At 40.1% G+C, this 23759-nt stretch overlaps 1 protein-coding gene across 2 annotated transcripts in view; it reads left to right on the top strand.

The window, feature by feature from the left end:
- The window catches only part of GALK2 (galactokinase 2), a 136927-nt gene that overhangs the window by 76022 nt on the left and 37146 nt on the right, over positions 1-23759 (top strand). For both annotated transcript variants that reach the window (XM_041743191.1, XM_041743190.1), the window contains exons 6-8: positions 10693-10791; positions 12255-12407; positions 22174-22384. In XM_041743191.1, coding sequence (XP_041599125.1) covers positions 10693-10791; positions 12255-12407; positions 22174-22384 — 463 coding nt within the window. The remainder of the gene's footprint in view (positions 1-10692; positions 10792-12254; positions 12408-22173; positions 22385-23759) is intronic.

The following is a 23759-nucleotide window of genomic DNA, read 5'->3' as shown; positions in this document are numbered from 1 at the left end:
TTAGTACATACTATTGTTTTTCGTTGCCCCCCTTAACATTATTATTCCACCTGATTCATATTATGTCTCAGTTTTTTTCTTTTATTTGTTCCAAGGGTCTATTTATTTTGAAAGAAATCTTAAGAATTATATGACCAAGAGTATATATTAAATAAGGTTAACAAATTAGATACAGGAAACGTAGGGCAAAAGAAAGAAATGAAAACACTCCTGTTGATGACTGCTAATTACTTAATGTAATTGTAAAAGCTGTTAGTTACTTAATGTAATTGGGTTTTTTTCAATAGTTTGAGATTCCTGGAAGCCAAATTAACGAGGAAACATAGTAAGTTATATAGATCTTATGACCAAAATAGAGAAATCATTTCAGTTCTTTAGAAGAGGCTATGTTTTCCCTGGGGGTTTTCTAAAATGTGTTTCTTACATGGATTCTTTATAGCACACAAAACATAATGAAAATGACCTCTGCGGCAGTCTGAAAAATGCAACAGTCATGTTCACATGACTTTTTTTTTTTTTTAAGATTTTATTTATTCATGAGAAACACAGAGAGACAGAGAGGCAGAGGGAGAAGCAGGCTCCATGCAGGGAGCCTGACATGAGACTCGATCCTGGGTCTCCAGGATCATGCCCTGGGCTGAAGGTGGCGCTAAACTGCCGAGCCACCCGGGCTGCCCCACATGACTATTTCTTATACTGATCTTCAGTAGATGCTCTTGGCATAACATTCTCTTTCTTAGCACTCTCCATCATTTTCTGACCCTAAATATTCTTCCCACTTCATGTCATAGTCTTTGTGAATTGAATATTGTACACATAGAACCCTTTCTCCAAGGCAAATGTGTACCCCAAGTTATGGATTTGGTTGCTTTTGATGATAATCCGTAGCACTTATTTTTTCATCTTTGATTTGGGTCCATTTCTGTATAGTTGGAGTCATACTAGGAAAACTAACAATTGTTAATTTTAACAATTATGATTATGTTGGGGGGGAGATGTAAATCATACTTAATGCCTCAGCTTCTTCTTTACTTTCTTCCAGAGAGTTTAGATTGGTTTACAGTCATAGTTACTGCAGTTAGGACCTTGAAAGTGGGACAGGATTGTGCTGCTGTATAAAGAACCCTCCCCTGGGGAATGGGAGTGTCCCTTTGACCACGGGAAGGGACGTCCGGTTCCAGGAAACACTTGCCAAACCCCAGAGATTGCAGGCCTACTGCCCATCCATTATTATCATCATTATTTAACGTCTTTCAAAGGTCAGAGCCAAAATAAATGGTCTGTCAGCCAAGTGAGCGACACCAGCCTTTACCACAGGCATTGGAGGCCCTTTTGGTATTTAGTAGCAATGGCTTGGGTCATATTCTTGTCTGATTCCATCATTGTGGCTGGGCTTCTGCTTTCTGCTGTCTTGCCACAATTAAAAAAAAAAAAATTGGCAATTCTCTCACCCGCACCCTCTCCCTCCCTCCCCCAGTAGTTAATTGGTATGTGTTTGCTGCTTTCTTTCTTTCCTCTTTTATAATTTAAACAATGAAACCTGTTGAATTAATTGTGAGTGATAAAAGTACTCAGGAAGGTTTTATGGGGCTCCTGAATTTTGGGTTCTGGTCCACCTCTGAAATTCTGTTCCCCTTTGGGATAAAGAATAGTATTGTGGTCAAAAGCATAGAGCTAAAAGTCTGAGTTCAAGTCTGTCACTTACTAGCTGAATAATACTAGACCATTTACTTCTCTATGCTTCAGCTTCTTCCGTATAAAATGGATTTATTTTTTTTTTAATTTTTTTAAATTTTTATTTATTTATGATAGTCACAGAGAGAGAGAGAGAGATGCAGAGACACAGGCAGAGGGAGAAGCAGGCTCCATGCACCGGGAGCCCGATGTGGGATTCGATCCTGGGTCTCCAGGATCGCGCCCTGGGCCAAAGGCAGGCGCCAAACCGCTGCGCCACCCAGGGATCCCTAAAATGGATTTAATAATAAAAACCCCCCTCATGGATTTGAACTTTGATAGTGCATGAAAAGTGCTTGAAACAGTGTCTGTCTCAATGTGCAGAAGTTATTATTATTAGGCTGTTATTATTAGGCTGCAGAAATCATACCAAGATGTCAGTTTTTTTTTTTTTTTTTTTTTTTTTTATTTTATTTATTTATGATAGTCACAGAGAGAGAGAGAGAGGCAGAGACACAGGCGGAGGGAGAAGCAGGCTCCATGCACCGGGAGCCTGATGTGGGATTCGATCCCGGGTCTCCAGGATCGCGCCCTGGGCCAAAGGCAGGCGCCAAACCGCTGCGCCACCCAGGGATCCCAAGATGTCAGTTTTATATTGAGAACACTCCAGGTTGAGGTTGTTTGGGAAGGAGGTGCTTAGGATTGTATGTGGAGATGGATAATAGGAAAGCCCCCCCACTCCCAAGCCCCAGACCATCCAGTGAAATGGATTATTTTTTTCATCTGGGCATTAAATGGAGTGAAATTATGATAACTTAGAAGTGTCTGCATCCTAAGACTCATGGCAAACTTCATTGGTCATTCTAACAGAAAGGGTGTTCAGTTCAAGCACGCATAAATTTTGCTCCATCTGCTTACCAGGGCCCAGTGTCCGGCAGAGCCTCTGTTGCCTCAGGCAGGGGAACAAGGTAGCCTTGTGGACTTTGAACTAGACCTATCTGGCTCTGAATATTAGGTTAGCTTGTTGACCTTTTTGAGTTTCAATTTCTTTCTCTATAAAATAGCAATTATAATTCTGACATTTTAGGGATGTTTTAGAGACTAAAAAATATGGCACATGTAAAACACCCCACATTGTGTCTGGCCTTAGAAGACAGTTGCTTTGTTAGCTTCCTTCCCTTTCTTCTCATTCTTCCTTGTCTGCTAAGTTTATTAAGAAAACCTCAGTGTAGGAAATAATTTAGAGGAGTGCTTTCAAATTTAACGTGGGGTATCTGGGCTTTTGTTAAGCTACAGATTCTGATTCAGCAGGTCTGGGGTGGGGCCTGAGTCTGTACTTCTCATCAGTCCCCAGGTGACACCAATGCCGTGTCTGAGGCCCTCACAGCAGCACAGTTCTGTATTTCCTCTCTTTGCATCTCATGATCACCTTTTAGCTTCATATTAGTTTTTTAATAGTCTTGTTATACATGTGCACTTCTAGGATCATCATTTGGAGAAATAGCAAAGGCTGTATGTTATCACGCCCCCCAGAGCATTCTCCCTTGTCCAGCGTAGGCAGCAATGGTTGAGGTCTAGGAGAAACCTATCTTAGACATTTTGTTATAATTACCATGAATCTGGGCTCCCAAACTGTTTTCCATAAAATACTGTGCTCCTGTCTATTGACAGTCTCCTTTCTGAATCTGGGTCCCTCCATGCTCCATGATGCAGATTGCAGGTCAGTTAGGTTGGGGAAGTGGTCTTTGTCTGTCTCTTTAGAGTTTGGGGGGAGCTGACTTGAAGACTGTGCTTCTGCCCTCACTAAGCACCTCAGATATTTTTAGAGCTATGTGTTCCAATTACTAGCCTTCCTCAGGTTTATTAGATTATGTTCTCTCCAATGCACACAGATGGAGGAGTCTACTTTTGTTCTTTTTAATTTTTTATGATACATACTTGTGAGTGCTTGTGGCATATTCTTTGATTGGTTCTAGATTTTATTAGTTTTTTCAGATTTACTTTTGAGAACCCTCCTCACTGTTGTTTCTCTGTAGCATTGGATCTTTTTTTGTTTTTTTTTTAAAGATTTTATTTATTTATTTGAGAGAGAGAAAGAGATAGCAAGACAGCTTGAGCAATGGGGAGAAGAAGAAGCAGGTTCCCCTCTGATCAGAGAGCCCAAAGTGGGGTTTGACCCCAGGACCCTGAGATCATGGCCTGACCTAAAGGCAGATGCTTAATCCCACATTGGATCTTTTAAATATTTTATTTTATTTTATTTTATTTTATTTTATTCTTTTTTTTTTTCTTTTAAATATTTTAACTCCTTTTTTTTTTTTTTCCTTCCCTGCATTACTTACTGGAACTTCTTTTAGCCTGAACCATCATTAGGGTCAGATGCATTTGCTGTGTGCATTTTGGGAATTGGCCCTTATTGTCCTCAGGCAATTTTTCTTGAAGTAAAAAAACGCAAAAGTGACTAATCTCTTTGGGTTATATCCCTTTGAGTTAGAGATTGAAGAAGAATAGCCTCTTTTTTCTTTTCTTTCTTTCTTTTTTTTTTTTTTTTGGACACTCCAAAGTGTCTACAAGTTAGAGCTTGGTCATCAGCCATGTTACAACACAAAGCAAGTCTACATCAGTCTCTTTTAGGCTTACCTTGACCCTATTTCATGAAGAGTTTCTCTTACCTGGCTGGGGTCTACCTAATAGGTTTGCCAGCGTGGGGAATAATTTGAAAATAGTTCCAGGTAAGAACCCAGGTATTTGGAAAGTTTAGATGGAGAAATATTACAGTGGGAGAAAAATAGGGTGAATATTTGATATAAAGAAAAGTCAGAGGAGCCATTAATATTTTCACCTTATCTAGATATATTAGAGCCATAAAGAAAACCGCACACTCAATAATAAAGGACAGAGTACAAAGGTGTATGGAAATCCAGGACTACTTGTAGCTGAGTTGTTACTGGCCTTGGACCTGAAAGTGACCTTGGCCCAGAAAGGCCTGACCTCACTCTTCTTCCCTCACACATTTAACTTCCCATTTCCTACCAGAGCTTTGTGTTGGAAGAACCTAATGGGAAGCAGGATGCGGTGGGAGCCTCTTGATACAGTTCATGATGGGAAGCCTCCTGGGCCAGATAGCAGGATGAGGGTGGGTGGACAGAAGACCTAGAGGGGCAAATAGAAGCTGACTGGCACACTAGTTTTACACTTTCTTTTGAAGGACTTGGTCACTTGAAGATAATATCAATATTGTGAGCTCTTTGAGGGAAGACACTGGCCTTCCCACACTTATCTGTGGAACACTATTTAAAGGATTGTTGAGTAAATGAATGGGGCTGTTCACTTCCTTCCTTTCTCTTGACTTGCACTTGGGGTGGCCAACAATAGCTGGATAATGCTCTTGGCTAAGGTCTTGTGTTCTGAATAGCAAGGCTTCTTATAGTCATGGCTAACTAACTCAAAGAGATTAACACTTCCTGCTTATGTAATTATTCTACTTTTAACAATCACATTAATAAAATTGCTAAGCAAAGATAGAATTTACTGTATTAATATCTTGAGTCTTTGTTTTATTGTTTTTATAAACATCCAGATTTACCTAGGCAACATGTTCATGAATCTATAGCCCTTCTCAGTGGCTTTTTTTTTTTTTAAAGATTTATTTATTTATTCTAGAAAGAGGGAAACAGAGAAATAGCATGTGAGACTGGTAGGGAGGGTCAGAGGGAGAGGAAGAACAGCAGACTCCCTGCTGGGCAGGGAACCCAATGCAAGGCTCCATCCCATGACCCTGAGATCATGGCCTGAACCAAAATCCAGAGTCAGACGCTTAACTCACTGAGCTACCCAGGCACCCCCTTTCTCAGCAACTATTAAATCTAGCCCTGTTATTTCTCCTTTTACCCAGGCCCCACTGGCCAGCAGATAGTCAAGCTGTTTCATTTGGGAACTCATGTGACTTTTGATTCTTTCCAAGGCTGCTTTAAGAGAAGAACACACAAAGGGATAAATTAACTTCATTAACTATCTTCAGTAGCTTTAAAAGGAAGTCAATGAATAATGCTGGGTTTCTCGTAACTGTCCAGAGAGCAGGAAAATAGAAACAAGTTTATTAGCTCTAAATTTTGGAAAAGTTCCTCATGCTATCAAATTGTCATCCCTAATGATCCTCAGACATTAGTATTTTGTGGAAAGGAATAGAGCTAAATGCTACAGGTGACAAGCTTGGAGGCACCTGGGGTTCTTGAAGTATTCAGGTGTAAGGGCAGAAGAAAATACATTGGTGGGAAGGAGAATGAGTCCCTTTTCACATAGAGCTCTGCTATTCTTGCCTCAGGGTTCTCAGGGCTGTGTATGTGTGTGGTGTGGGGAGATAGAAAAAATGGGGGAACCTCAGAATACTATAAACAACCAGGAAAAAGATGACTTTATCCTTTGTTAAATTAAGTTGGATCCTCAAATTCTATTTGATCTTTCTTTGAAGTTCCAATAGGTTTCTTCACATACACTTTGCTAATGTATTTTTGACAGATTATTCTTATTCTCATGAAATCTCTTGCTATTTTACATTCTTCAAATGTGAATAGAGTATTGATTATAACTCCTGGAAGACTTTTTTATAGTTCTATTTCCAGGGTCTCCAGAGACAGAATAGGCATGGCTAGCTCACCTGAATCCCTCACCTCACCCAGAATGATAGGCATTTATGCTCCCATTTACACCCCCTGCTGGTAAGGTCACTCCATTAATGTGTTTCTGAGTTTAGGTCATGACATCTCTGGCTGAGGCTATGGACCTACAGAAGAAACATGCCATTTTTTCCCCTTAATCAGGATTTGAGATTTTAAAAAAAATTGTTTCTAATTTCTTCACATGTCATTTTATTTATTTATTTTAAGATTTTATTTATTTATTCATGAGAGACACACACACATAGAGAGAGAGATAGAGGCAGAGACACAGGCAGAGAGAGAAGCAGGCTCCATGCAGGGAGCCCGATGTGGGACTCGATCCTGGGACTCCAGGATCAGGCCCTGGGCTGAAGGCGGCGCTAAACCGCTGAGCCACCCAGGCTGCCCCACATGTCATTTTAGATTTGATCTTTTTGCGTTTGGTATGGGGGTGAAAGGCTAAAGCCACTGGAAAAGTTGCTTGTAGGCCTGCAGTTGAAGTTTCTACTGCAAGCATGTTTTGTTTGGCAGGCAGGGACTCCTCCCCACAATAATCCCATAGCTAGAGAGGTGAGTATTTTTCTCTGTATTATGGATGGGGGGTTACATAGCAGGGTGATTAAGAGTATAGGCTCTGAAGTTTAGTTAGACTAAACTGCTTCAAATGGAGGACATACTCTCCTATTTGTCTCAGGCTCTATTACAGACTGTTGTTGAATTAGTTCTCCTGGGGGCATCCAGAATCTTTCATATTCTATCTTTTCCAAAACACTTTAAAAAATGTTCTGTATTCCAGAATAATTATACCTGTCTTTACTTTTGACTTGGGACTGAGTTACTTGTATAAATCAAATGATTCCTTTTTTATTATGTACAGATAATAAAATTAACAATTGTATAGTTCTTTAGAGCTTATGAGGTATTTTTATTTAACTCACTGGATTATCACAATAATCGCATAGCTAGAGAGGTGAGTATTTTTCTCTGTATTATGGATGGGGGGTTATATAGCAGAGTGATTAAGAGTATAGGCTCTGAAGTTAGACAATTTGAGATTGAATTTCTGGTTTCATAATTACTAGCTTAGCCTCAGCTAATAAACCCACTTGTTTCCTCATCTGTAAAACGAGTATATACTACCTATCTTATAGGGTCATTATAAGAAGTAAATAATTCATACAAAGTAATTAAACACTGCCTGGCATATAGTAAGTGCTCAATAAATCTTTTTTTTTTTTTAAGATTTTATTTATTTATTCATGAGAGACAGAGAGAGAGAGAGAGAGAGAGAGGCAGAGACATAGGCAGAGGGAGAAGCAGACTCCATGCAGGGAGCCCGACGTGGGACTTGATCCCGGGACTCCAGGGTCACACTCTGGGCCGAAGGCAGGTGCTAAACCGCTGAGCCATCCAGGGACCCCCCCTCAATAAATCTTAACTGCAAAACTGTCATCCTCATTATTAGTAATAGTATACGAAGAAATGGAAACTTGGAAAAATGAAGAAATCTAAGATCACAACAACTAGTTGGCAGGAGCGCTGGGGCTTTAACCAAGGTTTGAAGGTGTTTGGTACTGTCTTTTTTTTCCTCCATATTTACTACTGATTTCCTCATGCACCCTGGAGAGACTGTAAAGTGAATCATCTTTTTTTCATTTTTCAGCTTCCTTATCTTCATTTTCTTTTGTTTCCTCACATTTAGAACTCTTGAGTATTGTCTGTCCAGTCATGGGAGCTATCTGTCAGAATTCAGCAAGGTGTAGGGATGTTCACATCCCTACAGGATGGACTCTCATCCCTGCAGGTGGACTCTCCTTGACACAGAGCTATTAGGAGATTCTGGGGTCCCCCCAAATTCTGTCCAGAAATAGTCTGGAAAAATCAACATCCTGTTTAAAGTAAAAGTATCCTGTTGTTGCCACATGGAAGACATTTTAAAAAACAATAAATAAGCATATATTTCTCAGTGCATTAGTTCTTTCCTCTTAAAGGGGAGAATACTTAACTTCTAGTGATCTCATTTGTCATTTCACATCCCTTTGAGGTAGTGAAAAAAGAGGTTATATTATCTTCAAGGGTGTGGGGCCAGGAGAGGACTAACGAAGTCCAGTGTGAAAAGAACATAGGCTATGGAGTCAGGCAGATGAGATTCAATTGGCTCTTCCATTTTCTGTTATGAATTCAAGTACCATTTTCCTCATCTGTGTAAGGAGGATAAGCAGAGGAGATACTGCTCATAAAAGAGACCATGCTAGGTACTTTTTTTTTTTAAGATTTTATTTATTTATTCATGAGAGACACAGAGAGAGAAAGGTAGAGACATAGGCAGAGGGAGAAGTAGGCTCCAGGCAGGGAGCCCGATGTGGGACTCGATCCTGAGACTGCGGATCACGCCCTGAGCCAGGGGCAGGTGCTCAACTGCTGAGCCACCCAGGCGTCCCTACGTACTTAATGTGTAAATGTGACTGTTACTGATATTGGGGACGTGAATTTTCACATTGGCTGAGGGTGACAGAGAGACTCAGGTGTCATCATTCTTAACTCGGTGCTGTGTGGACTTCTTCATATTGTTTCTCTACATTTTAAAATCTAGCTGTTTTGATCTTTTATTTGGTGCTTTATTTTTAAATATACCTATTATGGGCAGGTCACTGGCTCTGTGTATTTAGCAAGGCCGTGCACAATGCCCAATACGTCAAAGTCCCAAGTTTACCTCATGTCCCAAGTTAATGTTAGTGAATCCACATGACCAACAATGAGTATGATACAGAATCTCTCAGATGGTATTGGGGCAGCTATTCTCAGAAAGTGAAAGCAGCAGGTATTTATTATTTACAATGTTGCTCAGCATTGTGTGAGGTAGGGGACACAAAAGAGACACCAGACTTTTTCTGTCTTTTAAAAGACTAACAATTTTCCAGGGAAAACATGTGACAGAAACCTGACACAATTAAGTACAGTAATAAACACGATGTGATTCAGTCGCATTAGGTAAGTGGGCTCTTGTAGGCTGGTGAGTAAGAAGACAAGTAAACTCACACTTAAAGCATGGTTTGATAAATACAAATAGAATAATATGCAAGGATGCAGAGGAGGTGCCATGTAGTGTGGGTTCCAAGGAGAGGCCATGCTTCAGTTGATCCTGATGAGGGGGGGATGCTGGAGAGAGAAGTATTGAGTGAGGAGGACTGAAAACCACATTTTGAAAGGCACTGAGAGATGAGAAAGTCTAAAGAATAGCATTTGTTCAGCATTCTTGATGGTCTGAACTTAGGTTTTCCAGAGTTATTGGTAGGAGAGCAGACTGGAGAAGTGGGCAAGGGATGTCATTAAAGACATTGTGTTTTTATGGATTAAAGACATTTTGAGAAGTATGAGCATCAGGTTGTTGGCAACCAAGCAGGCCAGAGATGATTATATCAGTGTTTCAGAATGATCACTCTGGGAAGATCTTCTAGTAGAAACAGGTAAGAAATAGTAAGGGCCTGAATCAAGTCTTAGGAGAGAGAAAAAATGAATGAGTGAATGGTTGAATAAAAGAGTGAGTAAATGAATGACACTAACTCTAAGTGTTGTAGAATTTCAGAGAATGAGGATGCCATAGTAGGAACAATATTTGAGGAAGACTGTATGATGGAGGAAGATTTGAGTGGTCAGCCCAGTAACTTGCCCATACTAGGTGATTGGAAGTAATACTAGGTCGCACAAATGTGTGAGATGGTCAAGTAGACAAATTTAATTGGAAAAGAATGGTAGATAATATGATTTCATATGCAAATTAGTTGCACATTTTAGAAAGCTTTGAAATGCCAGATTGAGGAGCTTAAACTTATTTCATTAATCAGTAGAAAGCCACTGAAGATTCTTAAACACATATTTTGACATATTCAGTTTGGATTTAGAACTGTGTGTGTTGAGCCTCTTCATCATGATTGGAGGAAGATGTGTCTAGAGAAATGATGCCAGTTCTGATTCTTATATTTAATTGAAATGCGACAGAGACAACATTAATTTGGACTGGAAGATGAAGTTGAGATTTTTGGTGATACTAGTCTACAGAGGGTTGGAGCAAGTAGAAAGAGGGAAGAAACTGCTTGCCCAATCGAGTCTTTTCTGGAGAGTGAACACAGGGCATGCACAGCCAATATCTCATTTCATCCCACTGCAAACATTAATTCATTATGCTATGTTTTCCTAGTGAGTTCAGTGGTAGCTTAGAGTCCTTGTTAACACAATACTTCAGGCAACTTTTGTCAATTGACATTGGAATTCAAGCCTATCTGTCATACCTGGAGTAAGAAATGAATGAGAAAGAAATTATGGCTGTACTCACAGTGCAAATCAATTTTTACTCTTTCAGGTGGAACTTGCAGAAATCTGTGCCAAGAGCGAGCGTTATATTGGCACTGAAGGAGGAGGGATGGACCAGTCCATATCATTTCTTGCAGAAGAAGGAACTGTAGGTGATATTAAGCTATTTGGAAATATCAACGAGGCACAGTTCATATGGAGAGGAAGGCCTTGAGATCTTGCACATGATTGACTCTGGGCAGCTAATTCTATTAGGTTCTATTCTAAATGGTATTGCTCAACTACTTTGTAATTCAGGGCTGCTACCAGTTCACCTATTCTGTTTCATGTTGATCACATCTTCCTTAGGCTTCCAGAATCATACCTCAAATCTGTTTTTCTCTTGTGCCTAGTTTTTCTCCCTTCTATTTCTATTATTAAGACGAGATTTCTCAATGCCCTAGTTATTAAGATTACCTTTCCTGCTCTTCTCCCAAATCACTTCATCTCATGGCATTTTCATAATCTCATGTTGGTTTTAAACCCAAATGTTAACTTCTCTTACCACATACATTCATAATCCCTCTTTTATAATTTACTTTTTGGGATCATTTTTCTCTGTCAACATTTTTGGGGCTTCCGTGGTGGGGAAAAGAATGTTGACAGTAAGCCAGGGGTGAATTCCTTAGCTGGATACCACTTCCCCTTGGCTATAACTCCCTTAGGCAGAGTAGAAGTTTTGGGTGTTGCCCATAAACTGCCTATTTCCAAAATAGAAACAGATATTTCTTTAAAATCTTTTCTTAGTTTTTTCATCAGATTCTTACAGGCTTGGCTATTTTCCAAGAATACCTGGATTTCTTCTTATTAAGATTATTTATTGTTGATTCCTCCAAGCTAAAGACATGAACCATAAGGATATGTGGTTTAATGTTAAGAAAATACTCTGGGTGTTTTGGATGAGACCTGATAGGCAGACATGGTGGCAAGAGTCCTGATGTTAATGTAAGTTAGCTATAGAGTCTGAACAAAGTCCAAATCCTTTGAGCTTGCAAAGCACTTCACAATGTGGCTCCTGCTTTACCTCTCCATTCTACTCTCTCACCAACTCTCAACCCTCAAATTGAGCTCCAGCCAAATTTCAATACGTAAAGCTCAATTAATACTTCATGGTTGTGTTTTTTCTTGTTGGTCTTTTTTTCTTTGCCTCTGAACTTGTGTATGTTCTTCTCTCTTTTTTGATATCCTATTTGGGTCAAGAAATCCTTTGCCCTACTCTTGCTTATCCTTTCAGATAGTGTAGATTTCTCTTTTTTCAAAGGAGCCTGCACTAGGTGATCATATGCTTCAATGATGTTCTATAAAGCACCCTGCACTTTGCTACCTTTGTAATTTTGTCCATTTGATTGTCTTTCCTGCTAGATTGTAAGTTCTACGAGGGCAGGCACAGTGTCTTGTTCCCTGTTGTAGCTCCAATGCCTACTATAATGCCTGGAAGTCAGTAAACAATATTTGAATTGAATGAGTGCATTTTTAGGAAAAATTTTTGCTAAGGTAAATAAATAGATAAATGATTAAACATTTTCTGGATTCTAATACCTTATATCTCACCTGTCATTTTTCTTCCAATAGGCCAAATTGATAGAATTTAGCCCTCTGAGGGCAACTGATGTGAAACTCCCAAGCGGAGCAATATTTGTGATTGCCAACAGTTGTGTGGAAATGAATAAGGCAGCCACTTCTCATTTCAATATCAGGGTGATGGAGTGTCGGCTGGCTGCAAAGGTATGAACTTGGCAAACCAGTGAAACTTGGAGTAGACTTTCTCTTATCCTTTTTCCTCTTATTTTTTTCTCTGCTACTTTGTCTCTTTCCCTGAAGTTTAGGGCATCATTCTGACTATAGCAGTATTCTAAATGAAGGTCTTTGGGAAGAGAGCAATTTGATTCCAAACTCAGGAGATAAATAAACCTATAGGTGTGCCCTGCAACCTTGAGGTATTTGGAAGCTATATGAACTTCACAGTTGAGTCTCCTAGGGCAGCACAGGGCAGAAGAAGATAGTTTATATCTGTGAAACATAGGCCATGGATGAGGTAAGGGTGGAATAAGATAGCTGGAGGTGATATTGATGGGAAGTGACCATAACTGATCTTGTTTCCTCAACAAATGTGATGGTAGCCTCAACACCTGGTCCTCTCAGATGCACCATTTTTGTAGTGGGCCATCACTGGTCACTCTAAAAATATAGGCTTGATATAATGCCCCTGTGCCCAAAAGACTTTTACATGTGCGTAAAGGACACACAAACCATTCACATTTGGCCACTTTTACATGTGCGTAAAGGACATGTGCGTAAAGGACACACAAACCATTCACCACATTTGGCCATTCTCTGTTCTACAGTTTAGAAGACCTTGGCTGATGAAGCCTTAAATCTACTTAGGAAGTATTCATTGAATACCTATTATATGCCTAGAAGCATGAAGATATACAGAAGGATATAAGACATAAGAATAGAGAGGGTAGAGTGGAGAGTTAAAATTAGAGGGTTGTCAAAAAAAAAAATTAGAGGGTTGTGAAATAGGAAATGTTAGTTTGTGATCAGGTGATATGTAAGTTGGTGCTCCAAAAAGTGACACAGAAATGAAATGTTGTGGAGGATCCAGAAGGGTACATGGTATGACCAGAAAGGTGGAGAAAACAGGCTGGGAGCCGGGGAGTGGGTTCTGGCTTAGGAGCTGCACTATGCTTTCTCCTAGTTGAAATGATGGTTTAGAAATTTAAATCTGATCAGATAATTCCCCTGCTTGCCACCTTTCAAAACTTTTTTATTTCATTGGAATAAAGAAAATAGTCCTTATCACTGCCTGGAGAGCCTTGCAAGATCTGTTGCCTGTGCACCTCATCCTTTTCCTATCTTAGCTTCCCCTATTCCCATTACACTCCAGCCATAATGCTTGTTCCTACCCCAGGGACTTTGCACATGCCCAGAATGCTCTTCCCCTAGCTTTCTTTGAAGTCCAAGTCTAAATATCCCCCAGAGAAGACTTCCTTGATTTCCTTACTTCTAGATTAAGGTATATCTCCCTCATATTTCATAGCTCTTGAACTTCTCAGTTATGGAATTTATCACAATTGTTTAATATCTGTTTCCTCCTTTTCATTCAATTTTATCTGAGAGTCAGGGCTACATCCATCTTGCTAACTCTTATATCTCTAATGTCTGGCATAGTGCTTAGGCTGAAATAGGCACAGGATAAACATTTGTTGAATAAATGAATGACTACTCCCCATGTTACCTGCCCTTTCATATTTATTTTGATCAATTTCACAATATTTTACAGTGTATATTAGACTAGTTACTCTGGAGATATGTAGGTGTGGGCTTATCCCTTGGGACTGACTTGCCACTTCATCCTACTCCCACTCCCTGAAGTTGTGAAATTAGGGAGACTAGAGAGCTGATGAGCCAGAAAAATAAAAGTTGTTTTTTTTTTTTCTGGAAAATTTTGGCATTAACATAAAAAATCATTTAAATGTTTAAAATTGGAATCTACTCATTTAGATAATTTCAAAAAATTATTAAAAGAAATGTTTTAATATTAAGCTCTTTTTTTTTTAATATTAAGCTCTTAACAGTATCTGATCAGTGCATATATGAGAAGCAGTGCAGTAAACTTTTCAGTAGCAAGGCTTCAGTGAACGGTTTTTTCCTTTAGGACAGGAAGAGCTTCCTCTTTCAGGAGATGGAAGAAATTAGTGTCTTATTTGTTTGAGGCTTATTCGTGCTGACTTTACTTTGAGATTGATGAGTAAGTGTTGCTTTCCTGAGGAGACTTCAAGCATGTACAATGTTGTTTTCAAAGTTTTATCACGAAATGAGATATCCTCTATGAGATCTCTGGGTGAACTCAAGCAAGTATGAGATGTGAAATAGGTTCATGTTGTGACTACTCTCTTCCTGAGATGCAAGGAGAGAGAAAAATGCAGTTGTGGTGCCAAATCTCCAGTAAAAGTTATCAGAATGAGGAAATGGTCTGAGAGTTAACTGGAAAAAAGGCATCTCTTTTGGAAGTAATCGTGTCTGAAAACCTTAATCCACTGCAGAACCTCTTCAAGAACAAGAGTTGATAGCTCCATATGAGGCTTTGAGGTACTCTGCTCAGGGAAATTGGCATCTGAATTTTGCTTTTTGCTGCACACTCCTCCCAATTGGTGCATACTCTAAGTTTGTCTCTCTTTTAAAGTATGGAAAAAAGAAAAGTGAAAGACTTTATCAAGATGGGAAAATGTTTTCTAAATCATGTGGCTACCAATCACTAGAATCCAAGTGTATAATAAATAAAGATAAAAATAAGCTAAAGATAAAACTACTAATATGATCTTGATGTTAACCATACACTTTTGCCTAGGTGGGGCACCTGGGTGACTTAGTCAAGTGTCCGACTCTTGGTCTCAGCTCAAGTCTTGATCTCCAGGGTTGTGAGTTTAAAAATTGATTTAAAAATAAGTAAGTAAGTAAATAAACAAGTAAATATTAAAAAAAAGAATATGCTTTTGCCTAGGAACATAGGCTGGAATTCTGCTAAGTATATTTTCCTTATAATATGGTTCCATTCTTTTATTTATATGTGAATGAATATAATATTTGTTTGGAAATGGTCTCTTAAGTTGAGAAATAAACCTCCCATGTAGGGGGTTAAGCATCTGCCTTCAGCTCACATCATGATCCCAGGGTCTTGGGATGAAGCCCCATATCAGGCTCCCTGCTCAGCAAGGGTCTGCTACTCCCTCTCCCTCTGCCCCACACCCCCCCTCCCCGCACATGTACTCTCTCTCTCTCTCAAATGAATAAATCTTAAAAAAAAACAAAAACAAAAACAAAAAACCTCCCATAAAAAAAGGTAAGGAACATTGTCTTAATCTGGACAAACTTTCTGTTTTCAGAAAGTAAAAATGAAGTGTCAGGGCAGAAATGACTAATCAGAATAGTTCTGAAAATGAGACAGATCAGATGGGGCTCTACATGGCAAAACTGTAATGAAGGACACTTATTTTTCCACTCCTCCTACCTCTCCAAGATCCTTTTATGAAACTGAGTATCTTTTATATCTACTTAACACAAGGAAGTACGGTGAACCCGTGAAGATGGTTTTTCTTTGTTTTGCTTTAATGTCAATAGTATCATCTCTATTCTCAAGTTGCCCTCCTGTCCCTCTTTCTCTTTCTCTCTCCTCCTCCTATTCCAGTAGTTTCCAAAAACTAATTGATAAAGATTCATTGAAATTCAGAGTCTTATAGAGCCATTTGAACTAAAATTAAAAACGTTTCAAAGCAAACTCAGTAGAGATTTATAATTACTACTTACGTAAGTGAAACTTTTAAGTGAAGCACATTTCTATGTTCTTAAATTAACAAAGTGGCCAAAAATCTTTAATGAGCACAAATTTTTCATACTTTACACACATTTAGTGGCTTAAACTTTTCCAGAAATGTTTTATGTTTATGAAAGAGAGTATCCCTTAATTATATTGAAGGATAAAATGTGTGATGCTGATAATGAGTATTATGGGAAGTCAAAAAGGGAAGAGAAATTATTCCATTGCTTTTGCATACCCTGAGCTCCTTGTGGCAACAAGTGAAGCAAAGAAGGAGAGAATTTCATGTGGTCCGTTGGTACTTCAAGGAAATTTTGCAGTGTGATTCTTCATAGAGCCTGTCTGGTCAGGGCTGTCACTCACCCAGTTTTCTTAGCTTCTGCCACTTAATGGTCAATATGGAATTTATTCTCTGTCTAGTGACAGAATGTGAGAAGTGGGCATAATGTCAGGGCTTTGGCAGTTCCCTTGAATTTCAGTGGAAAAAACCCAAATCCCTAGGAATGTGGCCAGTTTTGCTCAGCACCATTGATTCAGTAGAGCAAACCCTGCCTAGACTCTAATGCGGAATATTCCTACTAGAGGGAATGGAGGGTCCACACCACAGGGTGGGGGACACTCATGTTGGGGAATACGGTCCATGTGTTTAGTGGGACCAGGTTATGGCAGTGCCTTCAGGGCTGCACTAAGGATCAACCAGGCTTGGTTCTGGAAGCAGTGGGTTGCTGCTAATGTTGTTAGAAAGGTATTTGGTGTATTAACCTAGCAGCAGGAATTTTTGCCTTGGTGGTGGAGAAGTGAGGATGGGATAAAAAGGGAAGAATATGAGAAAAACTGTGACTGAGCCTATATACGGGGCTGAGTATAAGGCCCTCTAGGATTGGGTTTCTGTCCTCCTTTGGGCATGAAGCTTTCACCAGCTACTCTCCCAACTCCCTTTAGGCTAAATGTCCTTCTGTGTGCTCTTACCACATCCTGTATTTTTCCATTATAGTAGTTTATTGCAGTTGGGTTAAGTTCTTCACAGTGTGATTCTTCTTGAATACCTGCCTCCTCTGGTCGACTGTGAGCTCTCTGTGGTCAGGAGCTGCGTGTGCTCTTCATTGTTGGGTGCTGAAGGCCTTGACAGTTGTGAATGTTCAGCAAACTCTCATCGAGTGCAGGAATGTGAGAATGGAGGAAAAGTGTTGATTTGATAAGCTGCAGTTTCAAGCTTAAATGGTGGGGTGGAAAGCATGGTGCTGCCACTGGTAGGTTTACAGAAGGTTGGGTGGAAAGTGACTGGAAAATGAGGGGCGGTGACACCTCCCCATTGCGTTTTCACATGGGTGGTTAGGAGTACATCTGAAGGCCATCCCCTTGTATCACGTGTATCTCTGGGCTTGGGGGAATGGCCTTCAGATGTATTTATTTGGAGATAACAGTCAAAGCCAAGAGCTAAGTTCCGTTTGCTGAGGGAAAGAATGTGGCAAGAAAAGACCGGAAGGCCAGGGGTTAAACTTGGAAGGCGAATTCAATTAGGGGAAAAATAAGTCATGGGAAGAAAGGTGCGAGGACCAGAGAGGTGAGAAAGAGACCAGGAAAATCCAGCTCTATCGAAGCAATAAAACAAGGAATTTGAAGAAGGTAGGCACTGAAGAGCACCAGAAGTCACTGACTTATTAAGGGCGAGAGGGCTGAGAGAACTCCAGTGGCTTCAGAAGTGGTTTGGGAGATAAGAAAAGACCATTGGGAGGCCTCATTCAGTGGTGAGAGTGGCTACTGAGGGCCTAGACTGTGGGCCTCTGGTTGACAGTGAAAGAGTGGCAGAGATGGAGAGCAGTCTCATTAGGCTTAAGGATTCCCAAGACGGCAGACACGTGTATATGTTTGAAAGCATGGAAAAAAGTATCAGGGGAGTGAGAACTACCTAGAGGAGCAGGGAATGTGGGGAGGGAAGGAAACTTGACCTTCACAGAAGTCGCTCTTCCAGGCCTGGTTAGGTGCTAGGTATTTTTATTGTTCTCTTATTTAATCTTCACAGTAGCCTGTGAAGTAACCATTTAGTTTAAGTAGGCCATTTTATATCCTGGGAGTGGCAGGCCAAGGTAGGCTGTGACCTGTTGTAAGTAAGTGCAGGAGTCCTGGTCTGTCTTCAGCTCTGCTCTTTCCATTGTGTCCCTTGGGAATGAGGCGCGCATGTGATCCAGAGTATGATGTTTGGGGATGCCAGGAAGTGCTGAGGTGCGGTGAGAACGGTAGTAGATCCATTCTGCACAGTTGTGCAGGTTTCTTCAGATTTATCCTATAGCCTGGAAACTGACATGGAGCGCAGACAGTGGGGATTACTAACGTCGGGGAAGGTCAACGTGGTAGTTTTCATGACGGTGATGAGTCGAACATATACTCGAAAGTCACCAGCCACTAAGGAATACTGGAGAACAGCTCTTTGTAATTGGAAGGGGGAAAGGAGGACATAAGCAAAAAATAAAAGCAGTCACGATAAAAGCAACTACATATGATCCCATTTATGTGACATTTATGTGTGTAGGTGTGGAGAAAGTTTGCATAAATATATAATGGTATGGTTACCAGAACAATGGTTGATGGTTATCTTTTTGGGGTAATTACAGATGATTTATTTTACTTTGTATTTTTTTTTTTTGTACTTTGAACTGGTTTGAGATTTTTGAAATTTTAAAAATAAGCATGCGATTTATATAAACAGAAACAAAAACAACATAGCAGCTTTTGTTGTGTGTACAACAGCTCGTTCGATGAACTGTTGTTTTTAGAGGTAACTCAGAGGAGGGATTAGACATTTTAGACTTTGCTGACCAGGTGAAGAAAAGACTTGGTACTTTTCCCATTGCTTTGGTAACACTGCTAAATGTGATGGGAAAGTCAAAGAGAGGTAGATTCTGACCGGCAGGCTCCTAAATTAGAGTGCATATCTTAGCACTCTCCTAGCACGTCCTCTGCCTGGAGCTCCAGCAACTCTTCCAGACTGAAGAGCAGTCTGGCAGCATCTGAGCTCTGAGTTTGCATCTGAGACAACCTGGAAGTGGTAAGGAGCTAATATACTTGGAAGTAGCCCTCAAAGGATGATGGATAAGAGTTAGTGGGTAAATATCCCAGCTTCTTTGTTACAGAGGGCCCAGAAGACCCAGCCTCACCTGTCCATATCACTGCACCTTGCATTGGCTTTTCCTGTCCCACTCTCCACTCCTCTACCGGCATCTTGGAATCATCCTTCCCCCTAAATCCTTGCCTCAGGGTCTGCTTCTGAGAGACACCAACCTGAGACAGAATCCTAGCACTATTTATCTGCCTCTTTCTGAGACTGTGGACAAAACACTTGTTGCCTGCTTTCTTGCCCACAGAGCATGGAACAGGTTCAGGAACCTCCCAGAGGTGGTATCTGATATGAATACTTAACACTTGCAGTGGTGAAAGAAAGTGGTGAATGTTGACAAAGAACTGCTTTCTCTTATTTCCCCACCCTGTTACAAGTGGAGAACTTAGTGATGAAATGACCCATAGCCCTGACTCATAGCCCTGCTTCATAAATGTGATGTAGGCCAATCACCAAGGCCTCAAGTGGCAAATTCCTTCATGAAGTTCTGTCCTTGAGTGACAGTGATCTTACCCACCCACTTCCTTCATCTGCAAGTCATCCTTCTATGTCCTGAGCCAGATTTCAAAGGGCTTAAGCAGCTTTCCTATTTTGTTCCCACAGTGCAGTGCACTGTTATTCAGCAGTTTATGGCCGTGCAGCTGTCATTGACGGCATGTGGTAGATTTCATCCTTAATTGAAATAACATACCAAATTGGCTATGTGGACCCCTCCACCTGGGCAGGTCCACATAGCCAAGAGCAGATGGGGATATTGCTGGAGTGAATTCGAACTTTTGTGTGTTAGTACATCTCTGTCGGTGGAAGGAAAGCACACAGGGAGGCTGTGTTTGAAAAATAGCCTTGTAGGCAGCAGGCATCCATCCCAGACTTTCTTCTCTCACATCCCTGGCCCAGTTTCCTTGGATCAAGTGCCTGAGGCAGTGCGACTTGTTCAAGTGAGCACAGGGATGGAAACTTGAAGACTGTTGTTGACTAAAAGGTTCATAGGAAGAGCCCAGTCTCATCACTTGGGGGCCATTCTTTGATGTTTTTCCTTTTCCTTCTTCTTTTTTTAGAGGGAACACATCTATCAAAGTATTTGTTTTTAAATCACTAGAATGTTCATTTCTTTTTTAAAATTAATTAATTTTAAAATATTTTATTTATTTATTCTTGAGAGACATGGAGAGAGAGAGAGGCAGAGACATAGGTAGAGGGAGAAGCAGGCTCCTAGAGGGGAGCCCGATGTGGGACTCGAACCCAGGACTCCAGGATCACGCTGAAGGCAGACTCTCAGCCGCTGAGCCACCCAGGCATCCCTAGAATGTTCATTTCTAACACAAGTCTTAATTTGTGCTTAGAAATCCATTTGTAGGACCTGAATAGCAATTTGAACTAGTGTGAGCAGCACTGCATTGGTATGGGCCATAACTTAACTGAGATTCTGGCCTTGAAGAAGCCAGAAAGAGTTAGAGGACCAGGGTTCAATTTCCTGCTCTGTTTATTACTAGCCTTTGAGCAAGTCATTTATTCTTACTTCTTAAATAGAGTAATAATACCCATCTCACAAGGTTTGTGAAGCCTGAAAGAAATAAAAAGTACATTTTAAATCATACAGAAGTATACAGGTATTAATATACTTCTGTTTGCTTCGTTGTTAATTTCAGCAGGATTTGGATCTGTGTTTTAAGAGAGCATCATTCTAGATTATCAACTTCAGCTCTTTTTCTGTATAAAATCAATATATTGTTTTATGTATGTCTTTATAAGGTTTTTCAGATTATTTTTAGAATACATTAGAGTATAGAATTAGAATATATGAATAAATGAATTAAACAAACGGATGAATCTGTGGAGGTAATCAGTCTAGCGCTGCTCGTAAACACTAAGCATGCTGAGCCATCAAAGTCAGAAGAAAGGTTTTAGCTTTAGTCCTTGTTTTAAAAATGGTACCATGTTCTGGGAAATAATTGAACAGAAAAATATAATTCTTTTTTCTTTTTTCTCAGTTCTGCCTTAAAATCATTAACTCCTTTCAATGTATGAGCCAGAGTTTTAAAAAGAGGTTTAATGAATATAAGAACTGCCACTATTAATATTCTTCAGAAGTGAGTGGCCCTAACCAAAGTTCAATGATCTTTTGGTAAACCCTGCTTCCTGTCTAAAAGAAAGAAAATCAAATCATTAGCATAATAGCAGAGTAAATCAGATGCACATTTCCTTGAAGACTAGTTTTCCTTCTTTCATTTGTTTCTTTTTGCTGTTTGCCCTGTGTGCACCTGCCTCACACCAGGGATTGAATTTTATAGTCCTCAGGATGAGAGATATCTTCACTGTTTTGATTGAGGGGATCAGCCAGTGCTTTGGGGAGAATGAGAGAAACATATTCCAGAATGAGGTTCCCATGCGTGGACCTGGTTACAGAGGTTTTGTTTGTACTTAACCACCTCCATCAGACTGAGGGATGCCCCAAGATACAGTTGGGAGCCAAACTCTTTTCTTGAGGGTGGAGAAACATACAGTTCTACCAGTGACCCAATGAAGTGGTTTTTCCTAAGGTCACCAATGAGGTTTTCATTTAAAATCTGGGACTTTACTCCAAATGCCCAGATACTTAAATTCATTAGCCATTTTCAAAGAGGCCTGTGGTAAACAGGAAATGCTCTAATGAAATCAGGGATAGAGTGTCTACCTCAGGACCCAGGTCACATGAGAGTTGAGCAGTTTTCTGTAGACTTTATAGAGAGTGGTGTGTTAGGGATGAACTGAATAGGGATAAAAGAACAAAAATCATTCAAAGCAATAGCCTGAGGGAAAGTGGTGACAGACCAAAAAAAAAAAAAAAATCAGTGGGATATTAGGTTTTTTAAGGAAAAATATTTAACTAGCCTGTGAGTGTCACACAAGCATGTTTTAATTCCAAACATCTGAATCCAGTGTACATTTTCAAGCAATGATGGGAAATGTGGAGAGGTTGAATGGAAAAAAAGAAAACAGTTGAATTTGGCTAATTAAAATAGTACATATCAATTTCTGAAATGAAAGCTAACCATTATCTTGGTTTGAACTTGCAGCTCCTGGCTAAGTACAGAGGCTTGCAATGGGATAAAGTATTGCGACTAGAGGAGGTACAGGCCAAACTCGGGGTCAGTCTGGAAGAAATGCTTCAGATCACAGAGGATACCCTTCACCCTGAGCCCTATAGCCCTGAGGAGGTTTGCAGGTGTCTGGGAATTAGCCTGCAGGAGCTTCGAACCCAAATCCTGAGTCCAAACATTCAAGATGGTGAGTCTGCAGAAGAAAGTGAAGAACATGGGTTGTTCTCCTACTCATAGCTGTAAAGACTCCAGTTTCCCAACGAATTTTCCCAATGAATTTTTTTCCCCCAATGAATTTTGAAGCACACTTGAGGGTATTTGGAGAATATGTATGTTTTGGCAAACTTAATTATCTAGATTCTTGGCTTCATTAAATCCATTGATTTGTTCGTCAGCATGCACTTCCTGATCTCTGCTATATGCCAGATATTCTGGCTAGGCAAAGGTTGATAAAACATGGTTCCTGCCTTCGAGAAGGTCCTATTTCAAGAAATTTCTCTTTTTTTCCCTCTGTGCATCTTTCTGATTATTATACTATGTACACAAAAAGGTCTAGGTTAGAGCAGTGCTTATAACTGCTGAGACACCCCCTGAAACACCAGAAAGTCTTCACTGCTTGGACTGAAACTTATTGCCCACTTTTAATGTGAAAGCCTTTTCTGTTTGCCTGCTGCTTTCAAGCAATTTTGTTTTCACACTGATAATATTGGATCCCTGAGATTGGAAGTGCAGGATGGAGCCCTGGGGTGGCTTCTCTTCTCAGGAGGAAAGGGTGTCTACCGTGGGCAGTCAACAGTGGGGAGCGGGGACATCTAGCTAAGATCCAGTTGTCTCTGGAGGTAGAGTGGGAGCTTGGGTCAGCCTCAGGGTACCATTTCCGTTCAGTGCATTGCCTATGCCGCTTAACATGAATGTTAACTTCCTACTCAGTCTGGCCTAATTCTGTGCTGTCTTGTCTCCCTTTTGAGTCCACCCATGCCCAATGGGACAGTGTTGTCTTGGCTGAACCATTCCACTTAGTAATTGCATCTTGGTCTTGCTTCTGGACTTTTAATCCTAAACATCACTGCTCTTTTCTGACTGGAACTTTTCTGTTTTCTGAAATGTGGTTTCTATCTATCTTAAAAGTTCAATATAATTCTCATCTTTTCCATATCCTTCTCAATCCACAGCTTGTTCTCTCTGTATCCATGTTCCTTTTTCTTGGCATCTGCCTATCTTTCCAACCTCTCTCTTTTTTTAGCATTTAAAAAAAATAAGCAAATTTCCCAGAAAACCTTGGAAAACACAAAAAGATAATTTCCTTATCATAGTATTGCTGGTTATGTACATATTACTGGTTATGTACCTATTGAATGTTTTCCTCCCCCAAAAATAATGATTTCATTGTTTTTTATAAAAACGAGGCGTGCTTAATCTTACCCCTTTATCTAAAATAACTTACCCACTGGCCTGCTTGCAATGCTTCCTATAATTTACTTATGTTTTGTTTGTATTTAGTAAATCTATGTTGAATGAATGAATCCATTTTGTAATTCTGTCATCCTCAAAGGGTTTCTTCC

This window comes from Vulpes lagopus, chromosome 2 (assembly GCF_018345385.1).
Source record: "Vulpes lagopus strain Blue_001 chromosome 2, ASM1834538v1, whole genome shotgun sequence".
Classification (NCBI taxonomy): domain Eukaryota; kingdom Metazoa; phylum Chordata; class Mammalia; order Carnivora; family Canidae; genus Vulpes; species Vulpes lagopus.
Note: the sequence above shows the minus strand (reverse complement) of the source record. Positions and strands in the feature narration are given on the sequence as shown.